The 25917-nt window shown below is 29.6% G+C and overlaps 1 protein-coding gene, 1 long non-coding RNA gene and 1 other non-coding gene across 3 annotated transcripts; all 3 read left to right on the top strand.

Annotated features, from left to right (window-relative positions):
• Window positions 1-7140: 7140 nt before the first annotated feature.
• On the top strand, window positions 7141-7221 carry TRNAL-CAG. Its single transcript has one exon. It is a non-coding gene; the product is annotated as a tRNA-Leu (tRNA).
• Window positions 7222-14309: 7088 nt separating this feature from the next.
• Window positions 14310-16506, top strand: LOC109174527. Its single transcript, XR_002053093.1, has 3 exons — window positions 14310-14557; window positions 14697-14819; window positions 16146-16506. It is a non-coding gene; the product is annotated as an uncharacterized LOC109174527 (long non-coding RNA).
• Window positions 16507-20936: 4430 nt separating this feature from the next.
• LOC109174340 lies at window positions 20937-23618 on the top strand. Its single transcript, XM_019323578.1, has 10 exons — window positions 20937-21004; window positions 21315-21406; window positions 21653-21661; window positions 21744-21792; window positions 21869-22010; window positions 22326-22411; window positions 22626-22692; window positions 22796-22871; window positions 23000-23011; window positions 23405-23618. The coding sequence occupies exons 2-10, from the start codon at window positions 21391-21393 to the stop codon at window positions 23434-23436; spliced, it is 489 nt and encodes a 162-aa protein (XP_019179123.1). The 5' UTR covers window positions 20937-21004; window positions 21315-21390; the 3' UTR covers window positions 23437-23618.
• Window positions 23619-25917: the final 2299 nt, after the last annotated feature.

Raw genomic sequence — 25917 nt, 5'->3', positions numbered from 1 at the left:
CACCCAAATGGTTGTATGTTTGACGCTGGCGTCAACATTCAGTGTCCACGCATGCTTGTTCGATGGAGTCCAGTGGGGGTTCAATTCGTCTCTTGGCGTTCTTCAGTTGTAGACAATCAAAGGCACGCTCAATCTCCTTTCCCGCTTCAAGAATCCAGGCCGTGTTTCTCGGGGCTTCCATTTCTTCATCACGTAAAACGCTATTATTCCGCCATCTCCATATCCACCACATTGTGACTATGAATATGGTTTGCTAATTTCCAGAAGCGCACCCCCTCGCCGTTTTGGGCATTGTGGCGGATGTTGTCGGTGATGATAGGCATGGCAGTCGTAATGCCCCTCCATGCATTTGAAGCTCCCACTTTGGGCTGGAACAAGACCATTCCCTTGTTTCCTTTGGCATATTTCCCTTTTAAGACTTGACTCCAGAGGCTGGTCTGATCAGTTAACATTCTCCAACCTAGTTTTGCCATGAATGCGAGGTTGACATCCTTAGATGACCTACTTCTTTATTTGGTTGAGTTACTGTATCCCATTGTACCAAATGAATTTTGTGGTTGCCCGTCGTGCTACCCCAGATGAACTTTTTAATTCTTTTATCGGTACTCATTGGTCAATTAAATATATTACATGTATGCATAGTTTTGTTAGAAGTATCGACCAATAAAGTTAAATTAACTCCTGTTTTAAATTGGAGTATTATTAGCAGCCTATAAATTAATTTTATATACAAATTTATATAGATTGCTTGTGCATTTTATTTTTAAATTTTTTCACCCAAATGGATGTTTTAAAATTTTTGTTGCAGAATAATGGAAAAATGTTGCAAAAAAAAAAAAATGAAAAAAAGAAAAGAAAGGAAAAGAAGAATGGTGCAGAAAATTGTTGAGATAAACAATCCTTTGGGTTGGTTTGTGGTGGGGCTTCTCTATTGCTTAGGGTCTTGAGCTACATAGACTTGCCCGTAAAAATGCAGAGCTGTGTACGGGGTTGAGTTGGCTCACATTCTAAGGGCATCCTCAATAGTTGAAATTTTATCCCAGCTTTTTATGAGTCTCAACATCCACCTCATCATCCACTATCTCACTCAATCACAAAATCTCTTCTTCCCATTAGTTTTAAGTTTTTCACAACTTTTTGTGGACCCACTATTTTATCTACATATTTTAATTATTTTTTTTTATTTATTTAATTTATAAATTTATAATTTTATAATAAATATAAATGAATTGCATACATAAATGAACATATATAAAATTACAAGCTTTTATTTTCAAACTTATAATTAAAATAAAAAAAACAATTATTAATTCCTTAAAAAACAAAACAAAAAAAAATTTAAAATAAATAAATAAATAAAGTGTGTTGTGCCGTTGCAATTGCAACGGCACAACATTGGCCGGAAAATTGGCCGTTGCTTGGCCAAGTAACGGACGAAGGCCAAATAAATATAATTTCAGAGTGGCCGCCAGTTGGCGGCCACTCTGAAACCCCTATTTATTTTTTTATTATTTTTTTAATTTTTTGACATACTTTTTTGAATTGTAGGAGAAAAATATAATGTTATGAAGATTTTGCTTTTTCATTTGTCAAAGTTTATCCCAAAGGGATTTTACTTTCTAAAATGTGGTGAAGATCCCCTTATTGTGGATGCCCTAAGGGTAGAGGCCCTAGGTTACCATTCCTTAGCTCATAAAGTCAAATGGTCTCTTTATGTAAGTGCGTTGCACCAATAAGGGTATCATCTTGTGAGCTAAGGGTGGGTCTCATTGCCTTGAGTGAGGGTAATAATGACTTTCCCGGTTACATCGCAGTTATCTTCACTCTTGGGGTGAGGACTTAAGGTCCAACTAGGGTTCTCGGGCTAGAGGATTGCTATATATAACTCCCATGCATGATGGACTTGATTTGAAGGGGGAATCATTAGACCAATGGCAAAGTTGGGAGTAAACCAGAGATGGTTGGATGACACTCCAAGTAAAGGGTATTGAAGAGTTTGGATGAAACATACTTAAGGAGCTAATCGATGTTAGACCCGGATGATAGCTTTGGGTGAAGACAAGCTGAGGGTGTTGGTTTGGTTTCTTTGTTGATGTAAGGCCGAATGGCCCCTAGTTTGGTTGGTTTTATAGACTAAAGTCTTGTTTGTAAAATTGGTCACTTTGGGACCAAGTATTTCTAGTAAGGGCTTTGTCCCTCCTTGTATGATTTAGGGGCTAGATGCTAAGTGTAAACTTGGTTACTTTTGGGCCAAGTAAGAACTTTGTGGCAAATTAAAAAAAAAAAAAATGGAAGAGAACGGTGCCACTAACGGCACCGTTACTGTGTTCAGCATGCATGTTGGACACGGGTCCATAGCATAACAATTGGAACTTTGTATGGTTTTGACCTTTTTTAGTTGATGATATGCATTCTTTGCTAAAAAAAAAAAGATTTATTTACAAAAGTGACATAAAAAAAGATTTATTAACATTAATTGGGAATAAACTCCTAAAATATAGAAATTAAACCTTTTCTTTATATATTTTAAATAAACATAAAAGTATGTATTTCAAAACTATTTATTAACTAAAATATAGTATTTTTGAATATATTTTAGGAATGACTACTACAAGAAATTTTGAACATTTCTAAGATATTTAGATTTCCAAATATTTCCTAAGAAATATATTTTTTTGTTGAATGCTACTAGCTCTATTAGATCGTATCTGTTCATATACTTTCTCAACCTACTGAAACACAAAGAGCTAATAACGCCTCCACTGAGACACGAACTCACAACCTTCCAAATGGAAATCCAACCCGGATACCATTGGACCACATAGTCCTGGTATAAGGAAATGTTATGAGAGTGTCAAAATATTTTATGGCTTTAGGTATTTAATTTTGGAAATTAAAGAGTCCAATACTTTAAAATTTTCTTCCTAATTAATATTAATATTAAATACATTAAAAGAAGAATTAATGAATTTGTATAATGTATATATTATAGTAGGAAGGAAAAAAAATCAAATTTATTATTTAAATAAAACTAAGTTCCATTTTCAAGAAAACATTTTCCTTTCCAGTGTTTGGCTACACAACTGAAAACTGTCTTTGTGTGTTTGTTTCATTTTCCAGAAAATGAGTAGGAAAATGAAAAGAATTGAATACTTCAAAATTTTAATTATTTTATACTTTTGATAAAATCCTTCCGTGTAAGAGTGTGCAAACTTCGGATAATTTTCGATTAACCGACCGAACCAACAAAGTTCAGTTAACCGTTAAGTAAACACACCGTTAAGTAAACATTGTTTCCAAATGTTTAAAATATCTAGATCTCTTTAAAATTTTATTAATTTTTATTTTATTAAATATTTGAAACAGTATTAAAGAAAATTAATTTTATTTTAGGAACTTTACAATACATGTTTAGAAACATCCAAATTACTTTTATTTAATTAAACATTGTTTCCAAATGTTTAAAGTTTCTACAACTCCATTAGTTTCTAATTGTAAAGTCTTTTTCCAAAGATTTGGTTTCTTAAATAAAATAAAAGAAAGTTCCCTAAAAATTGTATTTGTTTTCAATATATGTTATTTATCACCCTTATAAAAACCAGACCAGGCGAGCAATCACAAAATAATTGAGGTGAAAGAAAATTGAAGAAGAGTTGAATTTGATAGAAAAAACTAAGGAATGGCTAGGTTTGGTGTGCTGTCAATTGTCCTAGTTTCAATGCTCATCTTGTCATCAGGTTTAATTTAATTTATTTATTTCTTCATTAATTATTTTAAATTGTTTTTGAGTTTGAGATGAAGTGATGTGCCTTAGCATAGAAGGATATGGTTAAATGGTTAATATCTATCTACTTATTACCCATTGATTTTAAGTAGGATATGACAAGACAGAGAATTTTGTGGTTAAGGCATAGCGCAGCGCCGAGAACCAACATCTATTCAATTCAATTCAATTCATTAATATATATATATATATATATATATATATATATATATATATATATATATATATATATATGTGTGTGTGTGTGTGTGTGTGTGTGTGTGTGTGTGTGTGTGTGTGTGTGTGTGTGTATGTATATATATATTGTATGTAATTATATTGCATTTATTATTACAAGGAATAAATAATATGACACTCTCTTTTTTTTTTCATCAGATATTATGAAACCAACCTGTGCCCAAGATCTCAAATGTTGCTTTAACAATCACATTGGAGAATGTATTCCTGGCAATGAGGCTGAAGACAACAAATGTGATGACCTCTGCAAACAAAACAATTGTGTTGGAGGCCACTGCAAAGTTGAAGGATCAAAACCACCCAATCATTTTTGTCATTGTCTTTGTTAGGAATCAAACACAAAAACACACTGAACGTTTCGTAACCATTTAGAATAAACCTTTTAAAGGAATGTATCATATTTAGTATTCATTGGTCAATTAAATATATTACAAGTCTTAGTTTTGTTAGAAGTATTTGCGAATAAAATTAAACTAACTCGATCTAGTTTTAAATTGGAGTATTATTAGCTGCCTATAAATTAATTTTATATACAAATTTAAATAGATTGCTTGTGCATTTTCTTTTTAATTTTTTTCACCCAAATGGATATTTAAAATTTTATTTACAAAAATGACATCATCGGTCTATAATACACTTGTCATATGTCCGGATCATCACATCAATTACCCAAAATAATAAATGTGGAAATATCAATTTTACAACAATGTCAACTTATTAATATTTTTATTATTTTATTTAATATTAACATTAATTGGGAATAAACTCCTAAAATATAGAAATTAAACCTTTTCTTTATATATTTTAAATTAACATAAAAGTGTGTATTTCAAAACTATTTATTAACTAAAATATATTTAAAGTATTTCTGAATATATTTTAGGAATGACTACGAGAAATATATCAAAATTTAATATATCAAAATGACATGTTACTTTTAGAACAAGAAACTGATTCACAAATTCTTGAAAGTGTGCGTGAGAAAAATTTTCAAGCAATATTTAGCATTCTAAGCAAAAAGAATCATCTAGATTATGAAGTCCAACTCAAAACACAACCATGCATCTCTTTCCTTGAAAGGTGTTGGAAGATCATTTAAGTGAGACAACTTGGCGGCTGACCCTCAGTGTAGATTGACCAGGAGCTCGTGATTTACTCAAAGGACAATCGATCATTGGTGGAAACAAGTAGCACTGTGTGCGAAACGCTTCATTCACTTGTATTTGTATCAATACATAGTGAAATTTCTCTCTGGGTTATAAAGAAAAGGGTGGAATAAGAATTTTTTTCAAACTAGTACAAAATCTCTCGCTCTTTACTTACTATATTTGACTAACAATCCATACTATTTTCACACAATTATTATTGTGTAGATCACGGTCTACACAAGTTGTGTGGACCATATTTTGTAATTGTAAAATAATGTACATTAAGTACAAAAATAATGTACATTCAGTACAAAAATAATGTACATTGTATTCAGGTGATGTACATTATTTTTGTACTGAGTGTATATTATATTGTAAAATGTACATTCAGTACAAACATAATATACATTTAGTATATTAAAAATGTACTTTTATTATAGTCCACATAACACTGTGTGGACCATAATTTGCCATTTTCACAAAAGTCACGCTTACATTCAATATTTAAACAAAACTACAAATCTAAACTTGACAAGTTCAAGAGTTTCATTGTGCGAAAAATTTCATTTTCTCAAAAAAATCTTTAAGTTTTAATTAAGAAGCCTATTCATCACCCCCTTTCTTTTTAGACTTTTACTTGGTTGGACAAAAAACTAACTCGTTGTGTGACCTACTTGTTTCATCTACTTGAAGATGATTCACATGCTTGTTTGTGAAACTTTTTAACTGCCTAGCTAGTTGCTTAGGCACCTCTTTGGTTGTCATCAACCAACTAACTCTAGTAAACACCTCAAACACATAACTTAGTCTTGGAAGACAAATTAAAGCATTTAATGCTGAATGATTACCTATGTGAAGCAAATTAAGTTATGATAGTTGAATTTCAATATTGGTAGAAATTTTCCCTTGCTTGCACCAAACCTTGAAGACATTTTGAAGATAAAAAATAATAATAATAATTTTTAGGAAGCAAGCGTAAGGTATTCACAATTAACTCATTGCCAAAATTCTCTTTCAACAAGGCAATAACATTTGAGCAACTTTTTTTGTGCAACTTATTATATAAAATTATTTTCTTCCTAGCTAAGTACTTAAGGGAGAGGAAATCAATAATATTTTAAATATTTATATATCTCCCCTTTTTTCTATAAATAGCACATTGCAAAATGGTATGAAACATCTTATTTCATGAGTTGTAAGTAAGAATTCTCTCTTCCTTTATATGATGAGTGCTTAGATAAAGTTGTATATATATGTGAACAATTCAATCTAAGTAACTTAATGAGAAGTTAGTTTATAAGTCAAGATTCAAGAAGGAATCTCCGAAAACTTTGTTATTTATATTTATGCCTATATTAAAAATTTCTATACAACATCTAAACTATACTACGTAACCAAATTCATATCTATATTATTTCGAGTACTAGATTCTTAATAATCTAGTTTTTAACTGTGCTTAAGCTATCCAAGGGTTGAGAATGTTAAAATGTTCAATGTGGCATTTTGTAGAGTTTGTGATTTAAAAATTGAGAAGTCTAAAAGGTAAGATAATTGCTATGACATGAAAGGTTATGAAGTGATATCTTGAGTGTCCACTTGTTGTGAAAAAGTAACTCATGCATGTGTTATATGTAAGGATGCATGTTAAATGTATAATCCAACTATCTACTTAATTTTTTATTTAATATATATAAATAAAACACATGCTTCAATTCAATTATTGAAACATTTAAAAAAAAAAAATAGATTCAATTCGTACAATTTGGGGTTGTAGATAATAAATATTGCATATAATATTTTAATACATTTTTTAAAATCATTGCACATTATATAAATTTCATAATTTATGCAATTGATAATATATGTTATAATATATCGAGCGAAATATACTAGTAGGTACCAACAGTAAATCGTGTGGACATCTTTCAAAGTCTAGATATATAAATTTAATACCAAATAATAACCAAGTGAGTCAAGATGGCCGAGTTGGTCTAAGGCGCCAGTTTCAGGTATTGGTCCGAAAGGGCGTGGGTTCAAATCCCACTCTTGACAATTTTTAAAAACCTACCTGTTGGAATGCTTACGCGCAAGTACAATCAAAATTGGCTTAAATAGTCTTTTTGCACAAAAATAACTGAGTTAATATCCTATTGGGTCCCCCAAATGTAATGATTTTGCTACGCTTAACACGTGATCTTTCAACTTTTAAATTGTTATTATTCGTGATCCAAGTAATTTAATATGATCCTTCAAGTTTTAAAATTTAACCAGTCCTAGATAGTTAATTTGAACCACGAATGAAAACAATTTAAAAATCGAAAAATGACAAGTGGTTAATTTAAAAATTTAGAACTAAACGTGACAAATACATTATAGCCCGAGTACCCTAAATCTATTAACTCAAAATAATTCTTCTGAACCTTCTTCACTTCTGTTTATTTATAAACAAAATTATCTTTTAACCCAGCCTTACAAAGCACTATCATTCATTAAGGCACTACATTTAGCAACTCTAGGGACCGTTTGGTTCACGGAATGTCAGATTGCCTTAGGGAATGTTGGATTGTTGAAAATGTTAGATTACTGGGAATGTTAGATTCCTGTGTTTGGTAAAAACTGAGATATATAATATAAACATGTTTGGTTGAAGTATTGTTATTTATGTTATAATGATTATTTTACTTTAATACCCTTAATATATTTTAATGCATTTCAATATTCCAATGCATGTAACCATGCAAAATTTGATATATATATATATATATATATATATATATATATATATATATATATATATATATATATATATATATATATAATTAATTAATTAATTAATATTCATTCCTTCATCCGAAAAGTTGACTCGTGGCTTCATACATACAGAATTACAGATTCTTTAATTTCTACAAATTCAAATGTGGCTTCCACAAAGTTGATTTTTCATGTTAAGCAAAGTGAACTCAGCTTGCTTGCTTTAACCGAAAGGTTAATTTTGATTTTTTTTATTATTTTTTTTAACTTTTCGGTAAAAAAACAAAGCAATGTGATGGAAAATGAAGGGCAAAATTAGTAAAATGTCAAGGGAATCTTTTAATACCTAAGAATTCTAAGGGAATCACATTCCCTTCAAAAGAGGGAAAGAGATGATGTGGAGGGTAAATTTTATTCCATGTGAATGTTGCATAACTCCAACCAAACATAGAAATCTTATATAACCAACTAAATATAACCTTGGTTATCTTAGATAACTCGAACCAAACGCAACTAAGTCTCTAATCACAAGAACGTCCATAACCCAACCAAAAGACAATTAGAGCAAAGCCACACGTGATGTCCTAGACTGACAACAAGAAAATAAAGTTCCTTGAGTAGATGCAATGCAAACCTCTCTCCTTGAGTAGATGCAATGCAAGCCTCTCTTTCAACTTAAAAATAAATAGAAAAAATTGCATTTTTCGTCCGTAATTAAGTTATAGGGTAATTGTAAAATTCGTCAAAGTATTGGTCATCATTCACTTTTCATTCCTAAATTATCATTGGTATTGTACTTTTTGTCCCCTTACTAAAAAAAAGTTATGGACAAAATTTGCAACATTATTAAAGCTTAGAGACGAAAAGTAAGCACGAAAAGTCAATAAAAGGACGAAAAGTAAAACACCAATAATGCTTAGGGACGAAAAGTGAACACGACCAACATTTAGAGAAATTTTACAATTACACTGTAACTTAGAGACAAAAAGTGCAAATTTTCCTAATAAATAAGTAGTTTTATAATACAAAATTTTGAAAATTAATTATTTTCATTCCATACATACTTTAAAGATAAATTTTTTACGAGTTAGTGTCCGTCGGTACGGTGCCTTCCGAATATAGTAGCATCACCACATTTAGTCTTAACCTTTCAAGTTAAGTACATGTAATTCTTCAAATTTAGTAATTTAAGACTTTAAGCACCATGGTTTTTTTGTCAATTTTAACTGTTTAGGTTATATAAAGTAAGGGCAAAGTCGTCGTTTCTGTCTTTCAACCTAAAATAGGGATGTCAATCGGGCCAGCCCACTCGGTTTCGGGCTAGCCCTGTCGAGTTGTCGGGCTAATCGGTTCGGGCTAATCGGTTTATTAATATTTTATTCTCGGGTTCGGTTTGGCCCTAACCCTAAACTTCGGGTTGTCGGGCTAATCGGGCGGGTTGAACCATCTGAACTAAAATTAGAAACTGAAAGTGAGTACCCATATTTAAAGTAGGGATGACAACGGAGCGGGGCGGGACGGAATGGGGCGGGGCGGGAAGTATACTCCCCATCTCCGTCCTCAACGAAAAATTAAAAATAGTCCCTATTTACGTTCCCGCGGAGAATTTAGCGGGGACGAAAAATTCCGTCCTCATCAATTTTTAGTCAAAATATTAGATTAAAGTTGATTTAAATTTTATAAAACTAAAAATTTAAGTTTTAATTTAAATTATATATATATATATATATATATATATATATATATATATATATATATATATTTATTTATTTATTTATTTATTTATTTATTTATTTTAAAGTATAATAATTATTCCATATATGTTAGGTTTCACATCACTTCTATAATAAAGAATAGTTTTCAATAGTTCGGGTTGTCGGGCTAGCCCTTTTAATTTCGGGCTAGCCCTATCGGGTATCGGGTTAATCGATTTCGGACTCGTCGGACTAATGTGTTTTATCGGGCTAGCCCGTTCGGGCCATAGTCCTGTCGATTTCGTTTTTTTTCGGGTTGGCCCATCGGGTTCAGGCTAAATTGACATCCCTAACCTAAAATGGACTTAAACGTGTTGGGGACTTGGATGCCACTATACTTGAAAAACCTAAACTGGGCATTAATTACTTTTTATAAAATGGTATATAGTTAAGTAATTACATGCATACTGAAACTACAAAAATTTGACAACTAAGATTTTTTTTTTTTTTTGAAAGCGACAACTAAGATATATAATAATAATAATAATAATAATAATAATAATAATAATAATAATTAATTCCAAGGAAAGGAGAGTGAAAGGATCCCTTGTCTGTGGTGGCAATTCTAAATTTAGTCTCAGATTATCGTTTTTGTCATTTAACATCCTAAATTTAGCCTCAGATTATTGTTTTTGTCATTTAACATCCTAAACTATTATTTTTTGGACACTTATCTATTTTATAATGTTGGGCCAAATTAGTTGGTGTTTTTTTCAATTATAAAAAAAAAAATATTGTTGAAAGTAGTTGGGTGTCATAAAATGTCTTGTAAAAGTAAAGTTTCAATTTGAGACTTTTCATATAGGCAAAAGTTTGTGTGAGACGGGTTGGGATTAAGATGAAAATTGTAATACTTATATTGAAAAATGTAATATTAATTAGGAATAAAGTGTTTATTACTTATATGGAAAAGTGTAATACTTTTACATTTTTTTAAAAAAGTATTACATTTTCTTCATAAATATTACATTTTTTCATATAAGTAATAAACACTTGCCAACACAAGTTAACATATTATGTACTTTCAATTTATTTATGGGTATATAATCTGTTAATTGTAGGCGCATAAGTTGAATTTCATTTTGGACCAGTGTTCATAATACAAGGTAGAAATTGGTCCATGGTATAATTTCCCATGCAAATGTCAATTGTTACACCATGAACCATGGTCCATGAGAATCGTAGACCTTGATTTAAAATGACATTCAAATTATATACATAGTTAAGATATTATGTATCTATAAATAAATATTTAGATAGGAAGGCTGATTACCTTGGGAAGCCATTTTCCATGCCTTTTCAACTCAAATTAAGTACAATTTGTAAATCAATTTATTTATCCATTTTGAATCTACAGTATATCGTTTTTTTTTTCTTCATCTCACTTAGAGAACTCGAACACATTTTGACTTGATCCAAACTAGAAATGTACCTCATAAATATTTGTACCAAAAAGTGACTATTTAAAATGTCAATTTTGCTAAAATTTCTAGTAGAATATAATATATAAAATATAAATGTGATGTCTAACTATTGAAATGAAACACATCTTTTAATTTTGTAGTAGAGTTAAACCAATTCGAAAGGTCACCTGATGAAGAGGCTATATCAATGGTAATCAGTATCAACAAGCTAAAGAATATTGTTCGTAACTCGTAAGTTTCAAGTTGCTTGGTAATGAGATCTAAGTATAAACGGATTCAAGAAGTCTTTAACACTTTTATCCAAGCTAATTGGAATTCAACACCTTTTTATGTAGGAGTGGATCAGTTGGGAAAATCAATTTTATTCAATTAATTTTTAAATTATCTTATTTAAGAGAGCTACTAGTTTAAGAAGTGTGATTTATCTATGTAGTTCACGAATAATAATTTTTTATAAATTTTGATGATGCAAATTATATGTATTAAAGATAGTAGATCCTAAAAATTTCTTTATTATAAATCGCAAACTTGTTTCGCTCTCTACAGAAAGAAAGTTTATTAGAAAAAGTATAACCAGAATGTGTAATGGAAGGAAGCATTTTCGGGAGAAGAATACTGAAAGGAATTGAAGTAAACTTTGAAGAAGTAAATCATAAAAAGCTTGACAGCATAGACTGTCATGTGATTATCTTCACTCAACACTTGTCAAGAGACCAACGAATATGACATGTTAAATTTTTAATTGCTCAAATGTTATAAAAATCACGACAATTCTGCATAGATTAGACACAAACCATTTGAATAGGCTCAAGCATAATGAATTTTTATATTTTTATTGAATTGGGCAATGATGACCAAACAACACAATAAATTGAGAGGTTTGGGTTTGGATGGCTAGCAAAAGCAATGACAATATGGTTTTGAGCTTATGGTTTTGCATTTGCCTCCTTTGCCACAATTACTTTGAAAGCAGCGTTGATTACAATTTCCGTCGTTACATGGTCTAATCAGACTGTCAAAGCAGCAATTAAGATCGCACTTTACTTCAACAATGTCTGATGAAAAAAAAAACAAAGAAAATGATGCAAATTAAAACTGGTCATATTATTATCATAATTGATCAATTAGATATTTTTATTTTGTTATTTTTACATTCTTTTTTAAAAATTATTTTTTAATTTTTTTTTGCAAGTATAAAATGTATTTCGATTGATAAAGTTAAAAGGATAAATTAAAATAATAAGAAATATTCCCCAAAAATAAATTGCATTATACACATAAGAAAGAATAGTCAAAATAATTTAAATATATTAAAAAAAAAAAAAGAAGAAGAAATAAACCTGCTAAGATGATAAACACTACAAGAAGGATGGTTAAGACACCCAACTTGGCAACTTTGCAACTTTGCCATTCCTAACAAATATATGCAACTCTTTATAAATTTGCTTTTCTTTACTATTGATAATTATGTGCTCCCTCGATTCGTTTATATAGGTAAGATTATACTGTTAGATTACATTATGTAATATGATTATCTCTAAAATGAAAAATAAGATTATGAGAATGCAAAATCACCTAATGTGATTGATTCCCATAATGAAAAAGTTATATTAAATATTTTGGTAGATGATTATATTCAATATTACGGAATACGTACTCCGTAATATTAATTGGGAAGACAATTTTAAAGTATTGTACTCTTTCCAAAATTAAATGTTCTATTTGTCAATAGAATTGAGATATTATAATATAAATAAATAAATATATATATATATATATATATATATATATATATATATATATATATATATAGAATAAATTTAATTGTGATAATAATAAAAAAAATCCAACGACCATGTTTAATTGTAATTATAGTATTATTATGGTAGTTATTAACTTTATTATTATTATAATAATTATTCAATTATATTAATATATGTGCAATTAATTCTTTAATTATCAGAATAATTATTAGGTAAATATAATAATATTGTGCAATTATACAATTATACCTTAAGTATAAAAATATATAGAGAGAGATTAGCTAGCATAAAATTACCATAATAATTAAATGGAAGAGTGAGAATAATAATTTATTTTGTTCTCATTGTGAGCATATAGCCATTAATGTGAAATTCAACTATCAGCTTAGGCTTTTAGTTGAGATGAAGTACATGCTTCAATTTGGTATCAGAGCCAGACCAAAGGTAATGGATTCAAATCTTAGCGCCATTCATAAGCGGCTACAGCTTTTAGTTGAGATGGAGCACATGCTTCAATTCTCATATTAAAAAAATTCAACGACTCATGTTTAATTGTAATTATACTAATATTTGTGTAATTATTATCTTAATTAATATAATTATTATTAGTCAATTATACTAACATCTGTACAATTAATTTCTTAATTACCATAATAATTATTAAGTAATTATATTAATATTGTGCAATTATACTTTTATACATTGAGTATAATTATAAATATAAATATAATTATATATATATATATATAGAAGAATGATAGCGTTATGTTAATTATTAGCTTAATTACCATAATAATTATTACAATAGATTTTATACAGTAATAGCTTGGGAGGTAGTTTGAGCGGGAATTTACAATAGTATGATTTTGTTTTTATTGGTAGTATAGATGTGCTCAATATATACATTATTATTAAAACTAGTATTTGTCCCGTGCGATGCACGGATAAATATTCATGATTTATTTGTAATGTTATAATAGATAAAAAAAATGTTTTTATTTATTACCATTTGAAGATGAATAAGTACTATCACTTCTTGCCGGTCGGATATAACATGTAATACTTAAAAAAATAAAAAATACAATACACAAACTACAATTAATACATATTTCGAATGATTAACAATACACATTGACAAATAAGATAATTAAATAAATAAATAAATTATATATATATATATATATATATATATATATATATATATATATAAACTTATTTATTTGTATTATTAAAGTCATTATACAAATAACACAAATTAATATACACTTTCCAGCATCTTTACATTTTATATTTTGATCCAACCCAAAATATGTACATAATTTAAATTTTATATTAGGCCCAATATATTTCAAAGCCCAACAAAATTAGAAATTAAAGCTCAGCCCGTATGTCTAATTTTAAATTACGCAAAACGCTTCGCGTTCTTCATTTTCCACTCCAAGCATTAACGCAGTAGCTCTCCGTCTCTAGCTTCTTCCGTAGCTTAGGGTTTGCGTCTCCATCCGACCTGTGATCCTCTAAACTTTATCAGATTATATCCAGATTAGCGTCTTTCTTCCATTCTGGTCTTCAGTTCTCTGCGTTGGCAGTATGTAAGTTAATCACAGTGTGAGTCCATCAATGATGGTAGTCCGGTGGTTGGTGGTGGGGCTTTGAGGAACTGTGCTTACAGCCGCAGTGGTTCTCTGGTGTACAGGTAGTTTATGACAGTATGCCAGTTTTTTTTTATAAATATAATATGCAAACCCAACCCTAATCCATTACTGAGGAGCTTCTCCCTAAAATACTACATCTGTCATCTGTCGATAATTTCTCTTTGTTTCCTTCATTCTCAGAATCTCCGCCATCGGCTTCTCCAGCCGCACTCCGCCATCGGCATCTCCGGATTGCCCTCCGGCATGATCTCCACTAGTGGCTCGTGCGGCTCAAATGGCTCATCAATTCATTCTTCCTACCAGGTATACAATTTCCTTTTTCCATCTATGTGTAAATTGGTTCTTGAAATCAACCAATTTGATATAGTGTAATCTCCACTTTCATTTTGTCTGCCACTTTATTCTAACTGTACTCTTTTCCAATGCAAATCGGATAAATCCTTATATTCGCATCATGTTTATTTTTTTTTTTTTTTAAACATGCAAGAAGATACTCCAAAGTGAAGTTGTTTTTTTTGTTTAAAATCAAGTATTACATTGACAGTCTGAGAAGTCAATTCTCTGATGGTGATGCTCTTATCTTTACATGTACTGCATATTTTTAGTGACATGTGAAGTAATTTAGTTGAGAAGATTAAAATAGACCCCCTGGTGAAACTACATTGAAAATGATTGTATTGGATTTTTCTGAGGCCAAGTAATTGTTTCCTTTTTCATTATGTATACTCTTACTTGCATTGTTTTACTTGTGTTTTGTGTTGGAAAGATATCAGCACACATTATCACTTGTTTATACACTACTCTAACCTGCAAAACTACTGATTATAAGCCAAATAAAATATTCTGTAAAAAACTTCAGTGCAAGATTATTTGGCAGAAAAAACAATAATAATATAAGATAATTCTCTGGATATCATAAAATTATATCACTTCATGTCCATTCAAGAATACAATATACTTAAAGAATTATATGTTTAACATGACTCTCTTCCATTCTTTCAACCGGAAGTTGATGAGAGAAGTACTCACACATGCTGACATGCATAACAGAACAACAATTATAGAGTCAGTTGTAAGGCATTACATCAAGATAAGTTTAAAGCACCAATCGGGTATATTTACATGATACCTTGATAAATATTACTTATCCAAGGAAAATTTTACTTAATCATTTGAATTTGCATTTTTGTAATTGCTAAAATACTCATATTTCTCACTCTAAGTCTCTTGTATGTGTTTATTCCTCTTGCTAATAGTCATATGCTTGAATGCATTTTGATCCTTTGTCCTACTGGAAATCAAAATGATAGTAGGATTGCTTTATTTTCTTTCTTTTTTCACAGATTTCAGTTAATACTATATTACCTGGACGACCAGCCCCTGCCAGACCCCAAAACTTCATTCAGACAAATACAATTTTCTGTAAAAAGTCAATGGTAGAAATTATAAATCTAGACTACTCTAAGATGCATTGTTGGTATTTTTATACTAAAGCCAAGCATAAAAATATAAAATAAGCTAGCAATTGTGTTTTTATATAAAATATATATGATATATATAGATAGATAGATAGATAGATTTTGATACCTCATTTGATTTTTATTTTTACAGAACTCTTTCTTTTTGCAGCTGCCATTTTTCATCAGCTAAACTCCCTCCTGTAAAAGGTTCATCTTTGGAGTTGTTCTCAATTGTGGGCCTCAACACACCTTAATCTTCAACCAAATGTCTTCTTCCTCTTATTGGATGCTTTCCCAAATCTTCTTCCCTGCAGCCTCGAGGTTGCAATGGATGCTGCTCATTTTCGCTCTTTCCTCCACATATATATATATAGGATAGGAAAGTTCATTTTAAAATTAATATTAGTTTTGAAAATTGCAACAGTCATCCCCAATTAAATTCATTTTTGTATTCACACATGTATTGATGGCTTGTAATAATAGTTTAAGTATATGAAGAGCTTTCAAGCAACCTTTCAAGTTCCAAGACATTTAAATATCAGTTTTAAAACAAAATTTAAAATGCATGCGTTTACAATTACTTCCACCCCTTATTATAGATGTGAACTGGCGCCCACTCCTTTCCTTTGGCGGGAACTTTTGGGTTCTGCTTTATTATAATAGAAGAGAAGATTGGAATCTAGTTTTATTTAAATAATAAATTTGAATTTTTTCCTTCCTACTATAATATATACATTATACAAATTCATTAATTCTTCTTTTAATGTATTTAATTTTTTTTTGGAGATCTTTTAATGTATTTAATATTAATATTAATTGGGAAGAAAATTTTAAAGTATTAGACTCTTTCAAAAATTAAATACCTAATACCATAAAATATTTTGACAATCTTATAATATTTCCTTATATCTTTTTTTTTCAGACTAATTAAATATATAAATATTTTTGTTCAAAATATATATATATATATATATATATATATATATATATATATATATATATATATATATATATATTTCCTTGATATATTTTAGGAATTATAACAATATTATTCTTAGAAAATATTTGGAAATATAAATCTTAGAAATGTTTCAAATTTCTCGTAGTAATTTCTAAAATATATTCACAAATACTTTAAATATGGCAAATACCAATTTTGGTCCCACGAGTATATCAAAATGATAGTTTTGGTACACATGTTTAATTCTTACCAATTTTCATCCACAACTATTATTTTAGTACCAAATTTAATCCATGACTACTATTTTAGTACCAAAATTCATCACATCAGTCACTCATCTATTTAAGACATCCCGAAATTTAAAAATTTTAAGGGCATTTTTGTCCTTTTCAACTTAAGATTCTAATTTGAGCATAAATAAATGAATTTAAGCCCTAAGATCGATCCCAATTCGCAGTTCTCTTCCTCATCCTACCCTAATTTGAGGAGGTAAACTGCGAATTGTGATAGATCTTAGAGCTTAAATCCCTTTATTCATGTTCAAATAAGGATCCAAATTTAAAAAGGACGAAACTACCCTTAATAATTTCATATTTCAGCATGTCTTAAACGAAGGGTGATCGGCGTGATCAATTTTGGCACTAAAATAATAGTTGTAGATGAAAATTGGTACAGAAACAATAGTCGTGGATGAAAATTAGTAGGAATTAAACATGTGGATCAAAACTGTCATTTTACTAATACTCGTGGGACCAAAATTGGTATTTGCTCAAAATATTTTAGTTAATAAATACTTTTGAAATATACACTTTTATGTTTATTTAAAATATAGAGGAAATTTCAAATTTGGTCCTATGACTATAGGGATCTTGTTAATTTCCGTCCCTGACTTTTAAAAGTGTCAATTTAATACCTTGAATATGCAGTGTTTTTCAATTTTGGTCACTCCAGCCAAATTTCCGGTCAAGTTTCGCCGAAAATTGTTAATGGTTAAAAAATTGAGGGTATTTTAGTCTTTTTGCATGTCTTTTTTTTCCCTCCCCATTTTTTCGTCGAATCTGTGGAAATTCGTCGAATCTGGAAGGGTTCCGGCCTAAGTTTGCGAAGTAGTGGAACGAGGCAGACTGGTCCGACGGCTGCGTCATGAACAATCAGATGGGTTTTGGGGAAGGAAATGGGTTTAGGACACTTTCCGGCATTAAAATGTCATATTCGAGGGAAACATGGTACAACACAACCATGAACCTTAAGGAATGTGAAAAGAAGTGCATGCACAACTGTTTGCGAACTTGGACCAGATCACCATCTTCTCCGATGAATTTCCACAGATCTGGCGAAAAAATGGGGAGGACAAAAAAAGACATGAAAAAAGATTAAAATATCCTCAATTTTTTAACCATTAATATTTTCTGGCAAAATTGACCGACAATTTGGCCGGAGTGATTAAAATTGAAAAAAAATTTGCATAGTTAAGGTAAAATTGACACTTTTAAAAGTCGGAGACTGAAATTAACAAGACCCATATAGTCATAGGACCAAAATTGAAATTTCATCTTCTAATATAGCAACCGTAATTAAAATATAGAAATATATATATATATATATATATATATATATATATATATATATATATATATATATATATATATATATATATATATATATATATATATATATATTCACATAATTTCAACCTGATTCTTTTGTTTTCATTTAAAGAGTGGAAAAGTAGTAAAATAATAATAATAATAATAATAATAATAATAATAATAATAATAATAATAATTTTGATCAAAACACACTAACACATTTTTCTAAAATGCAACCAAATACTGGAAAAGAAAATGTTTTTTGAAAAATGACTCATTTTTCAAAAAATATTGTTCAAAGAAGTCATTTTTCAAGTTCCCAAACACACCCTTAGTAAACATTGTTTCCAAATGTTTAACATATCTACATCTCTTTTAAATTTTATTAATATTTATTTAATTTAATTTAATTTAATATTTGAAACAGTATTAAAGAAAATTAATTTTATTTTAGAAACTTTACAATATATGTTTAGAAACATCCAAACTACTTTTATTTAATTAAATATTGTTTCCAAATGGTTAACATTTCTACAACTCCGGCCCTTAGTTTATAATTGTTAAGTCTCTTCCCAAAGATTTGGTTTTTAAAATAAAATAAAAGAAAGTTTTCTAAAAATTGTATTTGTTTTCAATATATGTTATTTATCATCCTTATAAAAACCAGACCAGACGAGTAGTCACAAAACAATATAATTGAGGTGAAAGAAAATTGAAGAGTTGAATTTGATAGAAGAAACTAAGGAAATGGTTAGGTTTGGTGTGCTGTCAATCGTCCTAGTTTCATTGCTAATCTTGTCATCAGGTTTAATTTATGTATTTCTTCATTAATTATTTTAAATTGTTTTTGAGTTTGAGACATGACGTTGTGGCTTATCATGGAAGAATGTGACTACTTATTAATATATTAATTCTATGTAATTATATTGCATTTATTATTACAAGGAATAAACAATCACTGCTGAAAATCTTCCATTTTCTGACCACATTTCCGACCACCTAGAAAATTGGTCGAAAAAATTGAATTATTTTCACTTTTCCGTCGAAAGATTATGAAGACCGACTACAAAGTAATGGTGATCAGAAATTTCTTTTGGTTGTTTAAATTTTTAAAATTTATCTTATTTATTATTTCCGACCATCTTCAAAGGTGGTCGGAAATTCTTTTTTTTTTTTTTTTCATTCTTGTCATCCCATCGTATGACGATCACATAATTTATCATTAATTATTTTAGGCATACTTTTTTTTTTTAATGTTTTGATTTTAACTTGCATTTCTTCAATTGACCACGACACAGAGTTTAATGTTGACATGTCGTAATGTTCAATATAAACAATCAATTTCACATACCTTTGTGTAAATTAGATACTTCAAAACTATCTATTAATAGTACATAACAAGAAAAATATACAAAAACAATAATTTTTTACAACATCTTTTATGCAAAAGACAATATATAATTTTGTCGAAAATCGTTGTCTTTCTTTGATTTTTTTTTTAAAAACAACAATTTATTTATCTGTTGTTGTTAGTATTTTATCTTTAAACACACATTGAATACATAACACATTTACAAAAATTTGATGTCTTTGTGTATTTTTTAAACGACAATGATTATTTTAACTCTTGTCATTTTTTAGAAATAGAAAAATTAGAGATATAGAAAAATGAATAAATGATGTAAACCAAGCCCAGCTTATACACTGCTCTCAGCACTCACTCCCTTTGTTGTTTAGACACTCACTTCCTTCGCAGCTGTCACTCCCTTCGCTACCGCCAAAACCTCCTTGTACCTTCTAGGTATTTCCCATTTCCATATCTATATTATGCTGCCATTCCGGCCAATCCAGTCGGTGCATCTCTCATAGGGCTTCACTGTTGGAGTCGCCTAAGACTCGTCTACCTTCGTCGCCGAACAGATCATAGAGGGGGCGCGGTGCAGCTTTTTGATTTCCGGTTAATCCAGCCGATGGATGGAGGTGGCGTTCACACCGTTGGCTTCGTTGTACCGTCAGCTACCTCCGCCGACCGTCGAATCAGACATCAGACCATCGCTGTCGGAACCCTAGCTCTGACCATCGCAATCGGTAATTTTCTCCCTCTTCTACAAAGTCAAAACCATTTTTCTCTTATTTTCGTTTTGTCTGCCCCTGCTGCAATATGATATATTTGTTAAAAGTTTTTTCCCCTGATTATTTGAAGTATAGTTATGTTGGCTTTTGATATTTTCGATGAGGATTACTAATCTGATTAGCAAGCTGGGAGATAGTTTTATTTTGGATTGAATATGCTATTAGGGTTTTATAGTTGATTTTCTGGTTTCAAAGGTTTGTTTGTATATATGATGTGCTTTGGTTTTTAAGTTGAATGGTTATATGTGCAGCAGAAGAAACACATGCAATAATGTGCAGATTATTGACACATCAATTGATTCTCTCTCGTTTCTGTTGCTGCTGCAACATCAAACAATGCATATGGTAGTTATTAATTTACCTTCTCACTCTGTTTGGTATTCTGTTTTATATATATATATATATATATATATATATATATATATATATATATATATATATATATATATATATATATATATATATATATATAATTTTTTGGTAAAAAATTAAATTCGTGATTCAGTAGTTTGTTGATAGAGATATTATTATGAAACTGTTTATTGTTATTTTTTCTTGAAATTTTTTGCTCTAGGGGATTGTAGATATCTAATGAAGTGATAAATTGAATGATAATGAGCTTTCCTTTTTTAAAAAATCTAATTTGAATTTGCAGATTACTCAAATGGGCATGCATCGACAGTTAGCTCTGTTATTGTTTCAAACTTGAAAACTGGTGTCAGAAAAGGAGCATGGGACAAAGTAGAGGTACTTACAATCTTCTTCTAAATGATTTTTAAAAAAATATCTGAATTTATCCTTATACTTCGTGAATTGGGCTTCTTCATTTGAACGCATACACAACATATATATTTATCTAATGGATATGAAAGTCCTGTAACTAGTGCTCATTACTTACAAATTATTTTAAATTTGTGAAGTACTGAAGTGTAATACTGGCATTCAAGGCTGCTGCTGAGAGTCTGCTAATTACCTCTGATCTGTCACCAGCAGATTTAGTGAGTAAGTTCAGGGATGTACTTTCATTATGTTTACGAGTTAGGGGTGGCCCCAATCTGATTGGTTGCTTCTTTTCTTGAACTAGGGCCAATATGGAATACTTTAAGGATCTTGCAAATGCTTAAGAACCAAAGGTATATGTTCTGCATTTGTTCATTTTCGGAACTTTCTGTTTGATCATTAAGTGCTGCTACTTGCCTAATTATGCAGTCCATGTGATGAAAATTCTTACATGTTTGAAGGACAGTTTATGGTGATTGCTTGCGCAGACTCTCGGGTTTGTCCCTCAGTTGTCTTGGGATTTCAACATGGAGAAGCATTTGTAATCCGCAACATCGTGCCTTCTTATGAGGTAACTATTATGTTCTGAATGATGATTACTAACCATGCACCACTTTCTAATCTATTGTTACATCTCTAGTGGAATAATACGCATCCAAGATATTATATATGAATATAGTTTTGCTGTTAATGCAGACTGGTCATGTTGTTCTTGTTGTTATTGTTTTTTACTTTTTTTTTTAATAAATAAACATATAAGGTGCTCAAAATTTTGTGATTCACTCTTCAATAATAACACTGAAGTGATTGTCGTTGTCCTTACTTTTGATGAAGCATAAGAGTAGATTAGTTTAGCAAATTTTACAGTAATTTTTTATCCATTTAGATATGCAATGAGAATTCAAGATCTTCTCAACCAATGCTTTATTTTATACATCACATTGGTGCTAATTGGTTTAATGTCTCCACAAGGTTAGTCATCCTACACGTTTTGGTTAAGTACATAGATATGTCATTTTTTTACCAAAATCATGTAAAAAAGGTCAGATTATAAACATTCTTAATTCTTGATATCACTTCTAATTTGTTGCAAGTTGGTAGTTCAACTTTGAGTGCTCTTTTTTCCTTTTTCTCCCTTCTTAATCCAAATGTTTTCCACTTATTCATTTTAATTGAAAATTTTTAGTTGTTTAATGGCTGCCATAGCATGCGTTGTTGGATTACATTATGGGCACATTCTTGTTCATGTCAAGGTAAGATGCACTCTGCTCCATGGGGAGCTATGTGTCTCACTTACAAAGGCAAAGCTTTATAACTAACTTGCAAGCTTTGGATTGTACTTCTTCACTTGGTCAGAAGTTACAGAAGGCTAAAGTTACCCAAAATGTATACAATCTCTGCCACATTGGTCTCAAGGATTTTTCTGTCCAAGGTCAGTTATTGTTCAGGATACCAATTTCACTCTTGTTTAAGACGTGAAGCAATTTACTGAATGTTAATGTGGGAATTTGTGGTTATGTTACATGGTTCATTCGGGATATCTCCGAACAACTTCTCCGGTTGCACCAGATGGTAATTTTCCTATTATACTTGTTAATCTACATCTCATCAGTTACCTTTATATTGGTTCAGCTTTAGTGCATAGGTTTTCAGGTTTAACTCGAGCATTTCCCTTCATTGTTATTTATTTACCTATCTTTAAATGGAAGACAAAAATAAATAGTACTCTGTAACATAAAACAAGGTAAGGTGTTCTGTCCCCCTCCTCCCATGTACTTTCCTTTTGGACATATATAAAACGCCAAATTGACTACCATTCAGAGTATGGTGTTTCTATGCTTTTTTAAAGAAAAAATGAAAGAATAATTTAATTTTTCCTTTCTTTTCAGTTTACTAATATAATTATTTGAAGGGAATTTATGCTTTTGGTAATTAAATCCTATCATTATTTTCTTCAACTTGCAGAGATAGAGCTGGTGGATACACTAGATTGTTAAGAACAAGAATACGTGTTGGTGATGCTGTACCTATGGTTCCTATATTGAGTGCGATATTTACCTTATTTGCATTTAGCTCAAGAACCGATTATAGCTTTTGTTTATTTTGAATATAAACTGTAAAGAAAATATATAGCAAAAAGTTACATTGGAAAAGGCTATCATCTAAAATATTCATGAAAGAATTGTGTTCAAGTGTATGAAATTTGTATATGTTTTTCAGCAAATATATATATATATATATATATATATATATATATATATATATATATATATATATATATATATATATTTCATTACAGAGGAATCCTCTGTAGTGAAATGAATTTTTTTTATTGACTGCGTCCAGTTTTCCGACCATCAAAGTGGTCGAAATTTCCGACCCCCAATGGTCGGAAAATCTGAACTCTAATATCTTGGCCTTTTTTTTCCGACGGTTTCAAAAAAGTGGTTACTCTTTCCGACCACTCTCTCTGTTTGTCGAAGATAGCGTGGGGAATTTTTCCGGACACCCAAATTGGTCGGAAAAGAGGTCGGAACAGGTGTTTCCGACCTATTTAAGGCCATTTCCGACCATTTTTTGGTGGTCGGAAAATGGCAAATTTCCAGCAGTGAATATGACACTTTTTTTTCATCAGATGTTATGAAACCAACCTGTGCCCAAGATCTCAAATGTTGCTTTAGCAATCACATTGGAGAATGTATTCCTGGCAATGAGGCCGAAGACAGCAAATGTGATGACCTCTGCAAACAAAACAATTGTGTTGGAGGTCACTGCAAAGTTGAAGGATCAAAACCACCCAATCATTTTTGTCATTGTCTTTGTTAGGAAATCAAACACAAAAACACAATGAAAATTTAGTAACCATTTAGAATAAACTTTTTAAAGGAATGTATCATATTTAGTACTTATTGGTCAATTACATATATTACATGTATGCGTAGTTTTGTTAGAAATATCAGCGAATAAAGTTAAACTAACTTCAGTTTTAAATTGGAGTATTATTAGCAGCTTATAAATTAATTTTATATACAAATTTATATAGATTGCTTGTGCATTTTATTTTTAATTTTTTTTTTCACCCAAATGGATGTTTTAAAATTTTAGTTACAAAAATGACATAATCGGTCTATAATACACTAATCATGTCCCGATCATCACATCAACTACCTAAAATAATAAATGTGGAAATATCCATTTTACAACAATATCAACTTTTTTTTTAGGATAACACTATCAACTTATTAATATTTTTATTAGTTTATTTAATATTAACATTAATTGGGAATAAACTCCTAAAATATAGAAATTAAACCTTTTCTTTATATACTAGTATTTGCACCCGTGTGATTCACGGAATGGATTTGTTGTAATATATTAAGAATATATGAATTGATATATAATTTTTTAAATTAGAACATCAAATATTATATAGTGCAATTAAAGATATTATTTGAATCGTTTATATATTTTGATGTTTTCATTGCTTGAATTTGTGCAAATAATTGCTCAAATTAATAGCTAATGTCTAGATGTACGCATGCGGTTCTATAATTTTGAAGATTTTATTTATCATTGTTTAGTATATATTTTCATACATTCGGCAAATGTGCTCGTTCTTTAACAACTCAGTTATAGAAATGAATTGCTATCCTTATTCATTTGTATGGAAGATATATATATTTTTTCTAGATATATAGCAATTTTTTTTTAAAAAAAAAATTAATATCACCGATTATATTTTGACATTATTGAAACCTCTTTGTAGACGACATTGGTAGTAACAACACAATCTTGTTCATCTTCGTCTAGAGCTAACATCTTCTCCATCAGGACAGGTTATTTGGGTGAAAATATATAATGGTAGAATATCACTCAATTATTTATCCTTTTATATTTTCAGTCAATTCGTAATATCAGATTCATTTTCAGCCAATTATTCTTTTTTATTTTCAGTCAATTAGAATATCAAATGCAGTGATATTTTTACCTAACTTTCGTTCCATTTTTAATTGATGTTGTAGATATTATTATTGAAATATTTCTGTTACATTTTTAATTTACCTTTACTATTGTTTAAAATATGTATTTACTATTGATAATGTAGAATATTATTATTGGAATATTTGCCTCCATTTTTTAATTTCCATTCCATTTTTAATTAAAATGTAATGATCTGACCATTTTTTTTAGTCAATTATAGATCATTTTTTATTTGCAGTCAATTATTAATATTCATTTCCTTTTATATTTTCAGTCAATTAGTAATATTAGAAATTAAACATTTTCTTTATATATTTTAAATAAACATAAAAGTATGTATTTCAAAAATATTTATTAACTAAAATATTTTTAAAGTATTTTTGAATATACTTTAGGAATGACTACGAGAAATTTTGAACATTTCTAAGATATATAGATTTCCAAATATTTCCTAAGAATAATATTGTTATAATTCTAAAATATATTAAGGAAATATT

The sequence above is a fragment of the Ipomoea nil genome, unplaced genomic scaffold (assembly GCF_001879475.1).
Source record: "Ipomoea nil cultivar Tokyo-kokei standard unplaced genomic scaffold, Asagao_1.1 scaffold0642, whole genome shotgun sequence".
Taxonomy (NCBI): Eukaryota; Viridiplantae; Streptophyta; class Magnoliopsida; order Solanales; family Convolvulaceae; genus Ipomoea; species Ipomoea nil.
The sequence above is the reverse complement of the archived record's forward strand: the minus strand, read 5'-3'. Positions and strand labels throughout refer to the sequence as shown.